Source organism: Poromitra crassiceps (assembly GCF_964638095.1).
Source record: "Poromitra crassiceps genome assembly, chromosome: 2".
NCBI lineage: Eukaryota > Metazoa > Chordata > Actinopteri > Beryciformes > Melamphaidae > Poromitra > Poromitra crassiceps.
The window spans coordinates 48,738,267-48,753,508 of NC_139624.1; the positions used below are offsets into that span (position 1 = coordinate 48,738,267).

A 15,242-nucleotide genomic window follows, 5' to 3' on the forward strand; every position below is an offset into this window, starting at 1 on the left:
TATAAATAAAGTTGACTTGACTTGACTAATGTGGACTAAGTTGGGGGGTCCGTGGGTCTAATGTGGACTAAGTTGGGGGGGTTTGTGGATCTAATGTGGACTAAGTAGGGGGGTCTGTGGGTATAATGTGGACTAAGTTGGGGGGGGGGTCCGTTGGTCTAATGTGGACTAAGTTGGGGGGGTCCGTGGGTCTAATGTGGACTAAGTTGGGGGGTCCGTGGGTCTAATGTGGACTAAGTTGGGGGGGTCTGTGGGTCTAATGTGGACCAAGTTGGGGGGGTCCGTGGGTCTAATGTGGACTAAGTTGGGGGGTCTGTGGGTCTAATGTGGACTAAGTTGGGGGGTCTGTGGGTCTAATGTGGACTAAGTTGGGGGGGTCTGTGGGTCTAATGTGGACTAAGTTGGGGGGGGGGGTCCGTGGGTCTAATGTGGACTAAGTTGGGGGGGTTTGTGGGTCTAATGTGGACTAAGTTGGGGGGGTCCGTGGGTCTACTGTGGACTAAGTTGGGGGGGGTCTGTGAGTCTAATGTGGACTAAGTTGGGGGGGTCTGTGAGTCTAATGTGGACTAAATTGGGGGGGTCTGTGGGTCTAATGTGGACTAAGTTGGGGGGGTCCGTGGGTCTAATGTGGACTAAGTTAAGGGTCCTTGATATGTAAAAGATTGAGCATCGCCTGCTTTCACTGCACATTTTACAATTAGGGCCTAAAGTGTAAAATGTGCAGTAAAAATCTGTCATGCCGAACACATTGCTGCCCTCTGGTGAAGACAGCCAGCAGTCACAGCCCTCTGGAGGATCCATTTGGGCCGTGCTGCCACTTGAGATGCCGGTGATGCTGGACGAAGGAATCCACGCTCCTTCCTGCTGTATTGGTGACCCTGCAGTCAGACAGACGCGGGTGGTTTTCACTGTCCTTTCCTGGCATCCCCTCACATCACCTCACACTTTGGCTGGCACCCTGGCCCGTGAAGCTGCAATAGTACTTAGCACACACACACACACACACACACACACACACACACACACACACACACACACACACATATACACACACACACACACACACACACACACACACAGGCACATCTGTAAATCGATTGCATTCTTTTGAACGCGCCACATTTCCGTAAGCGCGGCCGGGCCCACGCTCCGTTTGCCTTGGCCGCCGCCGTGTGAGAATGATGGATAGCACTCCGGCACAAAGTGAAATCTTTGTTTTTCTATCTTTCTGGAGAGTGTCTTAATTTGAGGGGGGAGAGGAGGCGTGTGCATTCCTGTGGCCGGTTTGCAGTCCTGCCTCGGATTTAATCATCTCGCGTTTATGAGCTCTGAAGGCTTCATCCCTCATTTCTGACTTGAAATGCGTCTTTGTGAGTGAGAGAGAGAGAGAGAGAGAGAGAGAGAGTGTGTGTGTGTGTGTGTCTGTGTGTGTGTGTGTGTGTGTGTGTGTCTGTGTGTCTGTGAGTGTGTGTGTGTGGGTGGGTGTGTGTGTGTGTGTGCGCTGTCTGTCTGTCGAGGGAGAGAGGGAGGATTCATAGATCTGTCAATTGGGGTTTAATTCGTCTCACTGCCCCAGGATATGTGTGTGAATACTTGCCTCTTGGCTCTGTCTGGCTCCTACCTACAGGAGGATAGTAAGGCCATAGAAAACTAATAAACCTCGTCTTAATCCTCTCCACTGTGCCGTGGCCCAGCCCGCCCGCCGCCAAGTGAAACACACACAGCTTCCATCTCTCTCTCTCTCTCTCTCACACACACACACACACACACACACACTCACTCACTCGCGCAGACACACACGCACGCGCGCATGCACATGCACACACACATAGACACACACACTCACACACTTGTCATTTGATGGGATGGGAAGAGCCGGTCACACGGTCTTTCAGACAAACTCAAAACTCTCAGCCTCCCTTACCTCTCATCATCATGTCTCAGCCTCCTGTTTTCACTTGACCCAAGTGTTGGAGTCTAGTTACTGTGATTAAACAACTTTTTTCAGTAACTAGTAATCTAACAAATTACTTTTTCAAATGTAGTAGTACGTTAGGGTTGTGCTACAACCCGGGTTTTACGAGTGAAAACGAGAGCTCTCACTAGTGCCTAGTTCGCTGCGTACGCAGCACCATGGAAGACTGTCATTTTTTCTCCAAAAATTACTTTACATTAAAACCTGACCACGCCCCTTTAGGTGACGTGGTGCCCCCTGGGGCTGACTGGGCCACCCACCTCACCCCCGTGACTATGTCACGGCCAGTCAGCCCAGGGTCCGCCACTCATTTCTTCCAGCCAGCTGAGATCCGACGCACCCAGAGACGCATCGACGCAGCAAGGCTGGGTAGTGAGAGCTCTCGTTCTCACTCGTAAAACCCGGGTTGTAGCACAACCCTAACGTTTTACTTCGTTTCGAACTCAAGCTCTCACTAGTGCCTCAATTCAACCGACCTTGCTGCCGGGAGCACCCACAGGGCGACCCGAAAGGCACCGGTGAACCACGGCTATATGGCAACGTTTATGCCTAACCGAATGACATATTAGAGTGGCAACGATACTACTTTCTTGCCACCGACAGCAACGCGTGCGCGAACTGCGAACCGGACACGTCGAGACTGTAGTACCTGACAAAAGTGTGATGAGAGGACCATGAAGCCGCGGCACACATGTCCTCCACCGACACACCACGCAACAACGCAGAGGATGTCGCAACACCTCGCGTAGAATGCGCCTTGATACCCTCCGTGGGAACCTTGCCCACGGCAGAGTATGCCAACGCGATCGCCTCCACTATCCAGTGTGATAAGCGATCCTTGGAAAGGGGTCCGCCCTGGGCCCTTTGCCCAAAGCAGACCAACAGCTGATCTGTAATGCGTAATGAGCGCGTCCTGGCCACATAGGCCGAGAGCGCCCTTACGGGGCACAGCATGTGCAAACGTCTCTCCTCACCCGAACTGAACGGCGGGGGACAGAATGCCGATAAGTCTATAACCATAGACCTATAGCTGGCATTAATATTCTTGGGCTGGTACGCCGGGTTAGGTCGCAACGTAACCCTGCGCCCCTCGTCCCCAAAAACCATACAGGCCTGCTGCACTGAGAGGGCAATCAGGTCACCGACTCTCTTTCCTGACGATAAGGCCAGCAGCAGCGCGGTCTTTAAGGACAGAAACTTCAAATCGGCGGAGTCCAAGGGCTCAAACGGATGACCCGTTAGCCCGTCCAGCACCGTAACCAGGTCCCATTTGGGAAAAACGCACCGCACCGGCGGGCGCAGTTTACGCGCCCCCTTCATGAAGCGCGAGACCAAAGGGCACACCCCCACGGGGGTCCCTTCAATCCCCATGTGGCAAGCCGAAATCGCGGCTACGTACACCTTCAGCGACTGCGGGGACTGGCCCGCGTCAAGCAGGCTTTGAAGGAAACAGAGAACTGGACGCACGCTGCAGTTCACTGGATCCACACCCTTACTTGTGCACCATCGCGAAAAAACCCGCCACTTGTACGCGTACTGAGTGCGGGTCGAAGCAGCCCTAGCACTCTGAATAGTGCGCACCACATTGTCGGGCAAGCCCCGTGCTAGCAACTGGTCCCGTTCAGGAGCCAGACTGCTAACTTCCACCTGCCTGGGGAGGGGTGGAACACCTCCCCCTCCGCCTGGGATAGGAGATCGGCCCGCACCGGCAATGCCCAAGGCGGGCCCTGCGCCAGGGAGACCAGGTCCGCAAACCACGTCTGCCTGGGCCAGAACGGAGCCACTAGAACGAGCCGGAGACGCTGTTCCTTCACCCTGTCCAACACCTGACGGATCAGGGGGATCGGTGGAAACGCATAAAGCCCCTCCCGTACGGCAACCATTTTAGGGCATCCTCGTCAGTCAGAGTATAGGCTATCGTTCCTCAGTCTAAAGCGTTGTCAGTTGTCATGTCTCCTATAGTAAACCGTCGAGTGTGCTCTGAAACACCTTCAGTCCTCACACGAAAACGCTGTCATTCCTCCTGCCTCACTAAAAACGTTGTGGATCCTCCTGCAGACTAGCTGTCAGACATCACTCAAACTAGCTGTCAGGCATCACTCCTCACGTCTCACACAAAAACGTTGTCGATCCTCCTGCAGACTAGTTGTCAGACATCACTCAAACTAGCTGTCAGGCATCACGCCTCACCCAAAAACGTTGTCGATCGTCCTGCAGACTAGTTGTCAGACATCACTCAAACTAGCTGTCAGGCATCACTCCTCACGTCTCACACAAAAACGTTGTGGATCCTCCTGCAGACTAGTTGTCAGACATCACTCAAACTAGCTGTCAGGCATCACGCCTCACGTCTCACACAAAAACGTTGTCGATCGTCCTGCAGACTAGTTGTCAAGCATCACTCAAACTAGCTGTCAGGCATCACATGAAAACGCTGTCATTCGTTGTTTTTGGTTGTTCTTCCGTGTGGGGAAAGAATGCCTGTGAAGTTAGCAACAATTTTTTACAACTTCACTTCCGGTTGAATGCTGTTGCCTTTCAAAATAAAAGCACGTGTTTTTTTTATATTTACAATATATTAAAGTAGTAATCTATCCTACCCATAGATTCATATATATATGTCATATATATATGTCTTCCAAGAGGCCATAACCAAGGCTATTGGAGAAGTCAAATGTTTTCTGCACACACCCTACATTGTTTGGATATCTTATGCCTGATGGAACAACAGTTTACCATTAAATAATTAAATAAGCTTTCCCATTCAATAAAGAAGTATCCTAGGAATCTACCTTAAAGCCATTTAACTTTTTATGTGTAATTTACATGTGTCCAAATTTAGCCTTCCGGTCTTTGTGTTGAAAGAATTTCAAGAAATATAAATATATATATCTAAATATATATATAGTCTATTGTCAATTAAACTAGATGTCCCTCTTAGTGTTACTATGTTAATTCTATTGGGTCTCATAGATTACTACTTTAATCTATTGTAAATATAAAAAAAAACGCATGCTTTTATTTTGAAAGGCAAAAGCATTCAACCGGAAGTGAAGTTGTAAAAAAATTGTTGCTAACTTCACAGGCATTCTTTCCCCACACGGAAGAACAACCAAAAACAACGAATGACAGCGTTTTCATGTGATGCCTGACAGCTAGTTTGAGTGATGCTTGACAACTAGTCTGCAGGACGATCGACAACGTTTTTGTGTGAGACGTGAGGCGTGATGCCTGACAGCTAGTTTGAGTGATGTCTGACAACTAGTCTGCAGGACGATCAACAACGTTTTTGTGTGAGGCGTGATGCCTGACAGCTAGTTTGAGTGATGTCTGACGATGGACAATGTTTTTGTGTGAGACGTGAGGAGTGATGCCTGACAGCTAATTTGAGTGATGTCTGACAGCTAGTCTGCAGGACGATCGACAACGTTTTTAGTTGGGCAGGAGGAATGACAGCGTTTTCGTGTGAGGACTGAAGGTGTTTCAGAGCACACTCGACGGTTTACTATAGGAGACATGACAACTGACAACGCTTTAGACTGAGGAACGATAGCCTATACTCTGACTGACTAGGATGCCCTAAAATGGTTGCCGTACTCCCGTGGCCACGCGTTCGCCAACGCGTCGTGTCTCAACGGGGGGCTGTCCTCCTGGATCGAGAACCACAATGGGCAGTGCGTCGCGCGCCGCGATGCGAAGAGATCGACGCGGGCACGACCGAACCTGGCCCAAATCTGTTCCACCACCTGAGGGTGGAGGCACCACTCCGTATGACGGGGGTAGCCTCGAGACAGCAGGTCAGCGCCGTAATTCAGCCGTCCCGGCAGATAGACCGCCGACACTGACAGGAGACGGGGATACGCCCACAGGTGAATCTCCGCCGCTAACCGGTTCAAAGTCTTCGACCGCACACTGCCCTGTTTGTTCAGGTGGGCGATCGCCACCATATTGTCTGAGCGAATCAGCACATGGCGTCCATGTATGACTCGCTGGAAATGAAGCAGAGCGAGGCGGATCGCCTCCAGCTCCAAGACGTTTATGTGGCGATGCTCCTGAGCCTCCCACCGGCCGTTCGCCGACAGAAGCCCGCACACCGCACCCCAACCCCAGAGGGAGGCGTCGGTGCGAATCACTAGCCTGAGCGGGACCGGGCCCAATCGAGTGCCCCTCGATAGGTAACGGGGGTCTGCCCATATGGCCAAAGCCAGGCGGGCCTGGCCTGTCATAGGCACCCTGCGATGACGGTCCCTGGCTGGATCCAAGCGGAACGCAAGGACCCAGATATGGAACGGACGCATGTGTAGCCTCCCCAGGGGGAGCACATGCAGTGCCGAGGCCATCAGGCCCAACATGACTGCGCACTGAAGCACTGACACCGAGGAGCATCGACTTAATGCCCTCGCTGTCCGCACCGTGCGCGCCTGTCGCTCCCGCGAAAGGCGGGCTCGCATGGCCCGGGAGTTCAACTCGAGCCCCAGGAAGATCGCCATCTGCTCTGGGGCGAGGCAGCTCTTTTTCCAGTTCACCAGGAACCCTAAGGTTTGTAGGTGATCGGTCACCACCTTGGTATGTTTCATGGCATCGATCCTCGAGCCGGCCACAATAAGAGCGTCATCGAGGTAAAGGAAGATGCGAACCCCTCTCGCGTGGAGGGGGGCCAAGGCCGTCTCCACGCAAGCCGTGAAGGTTCGCGGGCTCAAAGACATGCCGAAAGGCAAGACACAGAACTCGTAAGCCTTCCCCAGGAAGGAGAACCTCAGGTATTTCCTGTGTCTCTTGACCACGTGGACATGGAAGAACGCATCTTTCAGGTCCATGGAAGTAAAGAAATCCCCCTGTCTCAACGCGTTGAAGAGGTGGGGAAAAGAGAGCATTCGGAACGGGAGCTTCCTCAGTGTCTTGTTGAGGCGCCGGAGGTCCAGAATTGGACGCATGGAGCCGTCCTTTTTGGGCACGACGAAGTACCTGTGGTAGAAGCCCGAGCGCACCTCTGCCTTGGGGACCGAGCGGATCGCCCCCTTGGCGAGGAGCGAAATTACCTCCTTGTGGAGTATGTCCATGGACTCCCCTTCCACGGCCGTATCGTGGGTCCCGTCGAACCTGGGTGGGGCCCTGGCAAATTGCAGGGCGTAACCCTTCCGAAGGGTGCGCCACAGCCACGGGGATGGGGAACACAGACGCTCCCAGGCCTCGAGCCTGTCGGGCAACGATGGTCTGAGTATATTGTTGGGCACCGGGCGACCCGGTGCTTTGGTTGGGGAAGAAAAAGGGGGGGGCGGGACCAAAGAGGCTAAGCCCCCCTGCCGGTTTCTTACGCGGGCTCCGCCTACTGACGTGCCCTGTGAGCGTGTTGAACCGGCGAAACCCCCCAGCCGTGCAGCTTTCGCCGGCTGGGGGGAGTAAGGAGGCAAGACTCTCTTTTGACCACCGGATGCGGACTCGTCCGCTCGTGCGGTCCCCAGGAGAGCTCCCGACCAACGATGGGCCCATGGCACCATCGGTGGTGGGCTTGTCCCGGGGGCCTCCTGACGGCGGATAAGCGATCCTGGGAGAGCTCCCGACCGAACTCGGGCGCTGGGCACCGAGGACGGTGGGCTTGTCCCTAAAGCTACAAGCCGAAGGCTGGCCCTGAAGCCAAGCCCCGGCGAGCTGGGTTGGGTAGGCCCCTGCTGAGTCCCAGACCGAAGTTGAGCGCTGAGCTCCAACGACGGTGGGCTCATAGCCCCCCCCTTCCCCAGGGAGGTGACTAAGTACGGGACTGGTTACCCGCTCCCTGCGCACCCCCTCGTTTTGGGGGGCGGGGGCCGCATACCCTGGCCTGCCGTGGGACCCATGATGGGCCCACCGCGGCTGGGTGGGGCGCATCCATTGGGGGCACCCTAGCCGGTGAGACTCGTACCCGCTGGCGCGGGGCGGCCCGCGGCGGCGGAGGCCCCGGAGGGCGACTCTGCGTGCGCGCTTTGACCTGGAACCGGCGGTCCTCCCCTTTCGCCCACTTGGGCATGAGGGTGCTGACCGCCGCCGAGTCCCTCTGACGCGTCTCCAACCGCTGGGCCCAGTTTTCCACGGAAGGGCCGAACAGGCCCTCCGGGGAGATCTGAGCCCCCAGCAACCTCTTCTTATCCTGCTCAAGGAGCTGGGTAAGGTTCAGCCACAGGTGGCGGTGGGTGAGAACGGAGAAGGCCATGACCTTCCCACTGTTCTGCGCCAGGCAGTCTACCATACGCATGGCGTAATCTGTGGCCATCCTGAGCTCTGTAAACAGCTCGGGGGCAGGGTCACCTTGCATCTCCCGCAGGAGCACCGCCTGGTAGCCCTGTAAAATGGCCAGGTTGTTGGTCATGGCGGCGGACTGCCCCGCCGCCAAGTACGCCTTTTCGGCCAACTTGGCTGTAAGTTGGCACGCCTTAGAGGGCAAAGCGGGCCTCGCGGGGTTAGGGGCCAGGTGTCTGGCCACCATATCCTCGAGGGGAGGCATCGCGGTTAACGCGAGTTTATCCGCGTTCATTGTGCGAGTAAGCAAAGCTAACCCGCCAACAAGCCCCGCTGACTGTACCAGAATTAGCGGGAGTTAACCGTGTAAGCTGGCTAATTACAGTAGCTTGCAACGGTGAAGATGCTGGAGTGCTACAAGCTAGCTGCTAGCTGCACGAGACACTTAGCTAGCTAACTATCTAACGTTACTCCAGCCGGAGTAACGCGCGCGCTCTAACGCTAGTAGCTGGCGCCTAAAGTACCTAGCAAACAGAAGCAACCGCACGGATGCAAGGCTAGCTATCTGTGACAACTGTGCTAATTAGCCTGTTGTTCTAGTGCTAACGGTACAAGCTATTCTGCACGTATGCAACCTAGCTAAGAGTTTTGAGTGCAGACCTGAGTCAGCGCCCAAGCCTAACACAACGTTACCCCAGCCGGGGAAAACGTTCACATGAGCTGCACGGCGGCAGCTAATACAACAGTTAGCGAAGAAGATACTCTTAGCTTTGGATGGCTTGATCCGGTGCCGCTGGTGAAGAGTACAGGAACGGGTCCCCGAATCCTGATTTATCTCGTCCACGCGAACCTCTTGAGGTGGGCAAATCAACCGGAGCGAGTCTATTTATCCAAGCTATGAAGAGCGCTAATTTCAGAGCTAACCGCGGAGCTTAAGAAAACGACGTCCTCACACTGGCTGGAAGAAACGAAGAGTGGCGGACCCTGGGCTGACTGGCCGTGACGTAGTCACGGGGGTGAGGTGGGTGGCCCAGTCAGCCCCAGGGGGGCACCACGTCACCTAAAGGGGCGTGGTCAGGTTTTAATGTAAAGTAATTTTTGGAGAAAAAATGACAGTCTTCCATGGTGCTGCGTACGCAGCAAACTAGGCACTAGTGAGAGCTTGAGTTCGAAACAAAGTAAAACCTCAATTAGAATGACTGGAATTTGAATGGACTAGTAACTAGTTACTTTAGGACGTGAAAATAGCAGTCAACGTCAGAGGATTATCCGGTTTATGATCATCAGACCTAGTCCATCGTATGCAGGTACAATGATAGATAACAGCCAGAGCCTATAGACTATAAGCCTCCCCAATAAGAGAACGTTCAAGTATCTCATGCAGGTACAACGATAGATAACATTTGACAGTATGTCTTGTCCCACACTGAGCCACAGCAACACTACAATAATGTATGCATTAATAAGACAATCAAAGCAAACTTTTAAAAGTAACGCAAAAGTTACTTCCCCTAGTAATTTGTAAATTAATTAAATTACTTTGAGACAATTAACGGTGACTAATTTACTCATTTTCAGTAACTTGCCCAACACTGCTTGATCCTAATGTGTGTGTGTGTGTGTGTGTGTGTGTGTGTGTGTGTGTGTGTGTGTGTGTGTGTGTGTGTGTGTGTGTATGTGCGCGCGTGTGCGCGTGCATGTGTGTGCGTGCGTGCGTGTGTGCATGTTCATGCGTGTGTGTGTGCGTGCGTGCGTGCGTGTGTGTGTGTGTGTGTGTGTGTGTGCGTGTGCGTGCGTACGTACGTGCGTGCGTGTGTGTGTGTGTTTCCTACAGACTCGGAGAACAGCTACACTCTAAGCTGTGGGGTGCCGGTCCAGACTGGGAAAGCTCCGCAGAAGAGGAACGCCACCACTGCCTTACTCACCTGTGCCGGTACAATTAGGGTGTATTCAAACCTCTGGGTCATTTGCTTTGTTCTGATTCGGGGGCTTAATTGTTGCATTTGTGCCTTGGTTCGTTTGTGTTCACACAGCCACAAATCAAACAGTCCAAATAGTATTGCCAAGCATCCTGTATTGGCCAGGAGACACTCTGGTAGGCTAATAGCCTCCCGGGATGGAAAAAATAATTCCCAGAGATTTTATATGATTAAAAGAATGCGTTTTATTAGACCTACATTGTAGGCTACGTTGGGCGTGCACCGTGCGAGGAGAGAGAGAGAGAAAGAGGGAGGGATCGGGAGAGAGAGAGAGGGAGAAAGTTATTTATTTATTTATTTATTTAGGCTATCTATTTGGAATTTGGAGATAAAAGATCAAAGCCCTCGCAACTTCTGCTATTACTATCACGGAGACTTCAGAGGATTGCCCATATGAACACCTGTCCTGTCAGGAATAAAATATTAATAAATAATTTAATAATAGCCTATGGACATTTCAAGGAAGACATGCAATCAGTCTTGATTGTCTGATTGAACCAGACAATGTTATCACAAAGATGGTTAGCTCTGATTACCACAACTTGTTATTTAATGGAGACCAGAGGTAAGATGATCGAGTTCAAACTGTTTATGTGATGATGCAAAGTTTTTAAACGATAGAATCAGGGCCGTAACCAGGGTTCCGAAATAGGGGAGGTCCAGCAAGGGGAGGCGTCAGGGCGCCGCCGAAAAAAAATTGAGTTTTTTCCCCCCCCTTTTTTAGCCATATTTAGAGTAATATATCATTTTAAATCAACATTAGGATTATACTGTTGTGATGTCATTATTCAGTATTCTCTTTCATGTCACCACCTGCTCAGCTCTCCTGTCAACATAATTGTAACTAACAAACACAAACTGTTTTAGCCAAATTCATATCAAAATGACACCTACAAACACAGGTACACAACCCAAGCCGTACACAACACACAAAGTCATCATCGATAATAAAAAAAACATACAGAGGGACATTTATTTATTCCTGATAGGAACGATTGAAAAATAAAATAAAATATATTATGTTGTTTTTAACCTTACACCACCTCTTTTTGTTACTTATTGGGTCATGAAACTGAAACCATGCATATAGCCACCTGCATACCTGACTTCGGGAGCTTGGCAATTGGCATCATGCATGATTACAATGAGATGCACCCACTTTAAACCTGAATAAAGTAATAAAACCACTAGTAAACCAGTAGGCGGCGCCTGGCCTGCTGTTCAGTGAGTGGCCTGGCCTGGCCTGGCCTGCAAAAAAAAAAAAAAAAAATTTTTTTTTTTTTTTTTTTGCAGGCTGAAATATTAGGGGAGGTCCGGACCTCCCCGTCCTCATAGCTAGTTACGGCCATGGATAGAATTACGCACAGCGCAGCTGACTACGGCAGCTGTTTTATCGATCGAGGTCGTATCATGTTCTCACCACAAACGAACCGCACCAGAGTTTGTTTAAAGCGGACCGAGACCACCCTTTCTTGGCGATCTCGGTCCGCTTGTTTTGTCCCGCATCCGCGTGCGATTGCTGTGTTCACACTCCCCCAAACGAACCGCACCAAGGGGGAAAACGCTCTCTGTTTCGGAACAACTGCTCCAAACGAGATAGGTGTGAATACACCCTTAGCTAACTAAGCAAACAAACAAACAACGGTAAGCTAGCTTAGCCAAACAGGCCCCTCTCTCCCATTCCGTGTGTTAGCTGACACTGCTAAAAGCTAACTAGCATCAGCTAGCTAAGCTACAAAAAAATAAAACTAACTATATCCTCATCTCTTCTGCGCTCTCCTCTCTTCTCTTCCCTCCTCCTCTCTTCTCTGCTTTCCTCTTCTCCTCTCTAAATAATCTCTCTCTCTCTGATTTTGTCTCTGATTTTGAGTTTGTCTCTTGGTGTCTCTGTGGTCTGACTGCGCGGCAAGCTCCACTTGGGGGTGGGAGCGCCCATCAGCGCGACCCCGCAATGAACTCTGGGTATTGGAGGAGCTGCTTGAACACCTCAGAACAACAAAAAAGGCGTTTTTTCCGCCAATGTTTGGTCGATTTGAAAACAAATTGCTGCTATGAACTCAGGAATTAATTTCCTTTAACATTCCTTTAAGTAAGTTTTTGCAAGTAGCTGTAATCAGTGGTGTAGTCTAGTTAGTGGGTATACTGTAAATGTCAGCTTGGAGTGAGATATGTTTCCGTGTGTGTGTGGGGGGGGGCTATGAGGTGTTTCCAAGAGATCCCCATCAAATTGATTAGTTATTATTACTATTTCGTTATTATTCATTATTCATTGTCATTTCATTATCATTTACAAGAAGCCCCGCCCCACTCATCTGTGTTAAATACTCAGGCTCACCAGGCTGCACCAGTTCACCTTTAACACTGCTTCTTTCTGCTGCGTGTGCACGTGACTGAAGACGCGCCCCTTTAACAGTCTTCTCCTTCTTTCTGCTGCTTGTGCACGTGACTGAAGACACGCTGGCCCCGCCCATCAAGCAGAAGGCCAGGTTCAAGATCAAAGACGCCAAGTGTCACCTGCGGCCCCGCAACAAGGAGAAACACAGGGAGGCGTCAAAGAGCCTGCAAGGTACTGTACACCTCTTTTCAGGCAGACAGAGTGTTGTAGTCGAGTAGGAGTTTGATTTGAGCATTCATCCATTCGGACTCGGAAGTTAGAGACGAGGACTCAGACTTTCTTTTCTGATTTCCCCCCCTTTTTCTCCAAAACGTAGTGAATGAAGTCTCTGCACACCCAAGTGTGTGACAGGTGCGTCGGAGGAAGATACAGCCAGTAGAACAGAAAAGTCCCACACACCGTCTCCCTTCTCTGGAGAATATATTTTTTATTCTTGGATGGACAAACGTTTCAGTCGGTAGACCTTCATCAAGTCTTATGTATCTATAGTATACATTCATGTTATGTATAGTATAACACTTGATGAAGGTCTACCGACCGAAACGTTTGTCCATCCAAGAAAAATAAAAAAAATCTCCAGAGAAGGGAGATGGTGTGTGGGAGTTTTCTGTTTTCTACCCCCCATTTTCTCCCCAATTGTACTTGGCCAATTTCCCCCTGCTGCCCCGGTTGCTGCTCCACCCTCTGCCGATCTGGGGAGAGCCGTAGACTAGCAGCATGCTTCCTCTGACACATGCGCAGTTGCCAGCTGCTTCTTTTTACCTGACAGCGGGGAGCTTCACCGGCAGGACGTAGCACGTAGGAGGATCACGCTATTCCCAACAGTTCCCCTCCAGCCCCGAACAGGCGCCCCCACCGACCAGAGGAGGCACCAGTGCAGCGACCAGGACACATACCCTCAATCTGACTTCCCACCCGCACACACAGCCAATTGTGCCTCTATGGACGCCCAACCAAGCCGGCTGTAACACGGGGGCGTGAACCTGCAACCCTCGTGTTGGTAGGCAGGGAATCTATTGCTACACTACCCGGATGCCTGTGGACTCTGACTTTTTAGTTGATCAAAACATTTTTGTTTTGTTTTTGTTATTTTTTTTGTAAATTGGCCCTAATAATTTAGCATAAGATATTGATAGTTATATTCATAATGTGATATTATTCAATTCCGTGCAAGGGCAGGCATGTGTGTTCCACCACCTACATGTAGATTCACGTTCATGTTCAGTGACTCCGGACTCAGACTCGGACTAAAACACTGGGGACTTGAGACTCAACTTGGACTCGAGATATAGTGACTTGACTAGAACAGTGGGCAGAGGGACCAGCTGTGGACCAGCAGGCCAAGGAACAGAACCCCTGCTTTGGGCTTTGTGGGAAGCTACTTTGAAAGTTTTACAAGCTACCAGTTACTTCACATTCAAAGATGGTGAACTGTATAAATCAATTGGGAGAATATGAACTACAGCAAAGCTACCCACAAGACAGATTTGTGACCAAAAGTTACATAGGAAAGGCAGTTCAAACTAGGCCTACTTGTCTTGTACAAACAATCATGGGCCCTATGTCATACAGGCGCTATCGCTTGCGCACCGGTGTCCCTGTGTCTTATGCTATCGTCTGACTCCACCATCCAGTTTTGCGCCTGGATCTAAGGTGACACAGGTGTAGGCGTGGCCCAGGCCAAACCAGGCGTGTCCCCGCAAAATACTGCTCTTTACGCGCCTCTTCCCTGCGTCTTATGCTATTGTCTGCCTCCCGCAAGTGTCATTTTGCACTCAGGCCAAGATGGCCTCGCCAGGATCCGAGCGTAGACACAGGTTTGGGCGTGCCCCATGCCAAACCAAGCGTGTCTCCGCAAAATGCTTGCCTTCTCCTATCGTCAGCATGCCGCAAATTTCTTGCGTGCACGCAATTTTAAGACCACCTAATAGCAGGTCTTAAACAGCTCTTAGCCCTAAAAACCCCACTGCATCTGAGCGCCCCAGTATTCTCCATGCAGTGCAGGGGAAATCCTGGCTTGGATACTTGGATACGCATGGCATGGAGGTCCCTCTCTCTTCAAAACCTTGCGCGCGCGTGCACACTCCCCTCTCTTCAGAATGCCACGTTGATTTTCAACTATAGCCTACATTGCAGAAAAAACACACACCTTGATTCAGAAATGAGAATTTGTTTGTCATGGTTTTATTAGGCTACATAATTCCTGACCATACAGGTCTGTGGTGTTAGGTGTATAACAGTAGATTACTTTTGAGAAAGTTGTGCCAGCCAGTATGTAACCCCTTTCCCTGCAATTGCATGCATGCAATAGCTTAAGATGAACCCAAGTGGACAATTCTGATATAATATTGAAATAGGCTAGAATTAAATTCTCACACATCCCTACTACCTATTAAAAGAAACAAATATTTTTACATGTGTAGGCTATGTTATAGCCTATATAAATGAAACGTCTAATCACACTAAGCGCACGCTTTGGGACATATAACATCATGGGGATATCCACTGCGTAACTGCGCGGCAGCCCTTTGATGTGTTTCAAATGGAATATCGTTCCATCAGCACCAATTTCCAATTTTCGTTATCGCAATTTTTTATTTTGTTTCTAGTACATCCTCCAATTCATTAGAGAAGTGTCAGTATCTCTTTTTTCCTGCCAGAGAGAGAGAGAGAGAGAGAG

General features: G+C 50.7%; 2 protein-coding genes across 3 annotated transcripts in view; both read left to right on the plus strand.

The window, feature by feature from the left end:
* The window catches only part of scube1 (signal peptide, CUB domain, EGF-like 1), a 591,791-nt gene that overhangs the window by 521,430 nt on the left and 55,119 nt on the right, over positions 1 to 15,242 (plus strand). For both annotated transcript variants that reach the window (XM_083632214.1, XM_083632215.1), the window contains 2 exons: positions 10,023 to 10,121; positions 12,620 to 12,733. In XM_083632214.1, coding sequence (XP_083488340.1) covers positions 10,023 to 10,121; positions 12,620 to 12,733 — 213 coding nt within the window. The remainder of the gene's footprint in view (positions 1 to 10,022; positions 10,122 to 12,619; positions 12,734 to 15,242) is intronic.
* The window catches only part of mpped1 (metallophosphoesterase domain containing 1), a gene marked incomplete at both ends in the record, with an annotated part of 437,213 nt that overhangs the window by 130,334 nt on the left and 291,637 nt on the right, over positions 1 to 15,242 (plus strand). The window lies entirely within an intron of this gene.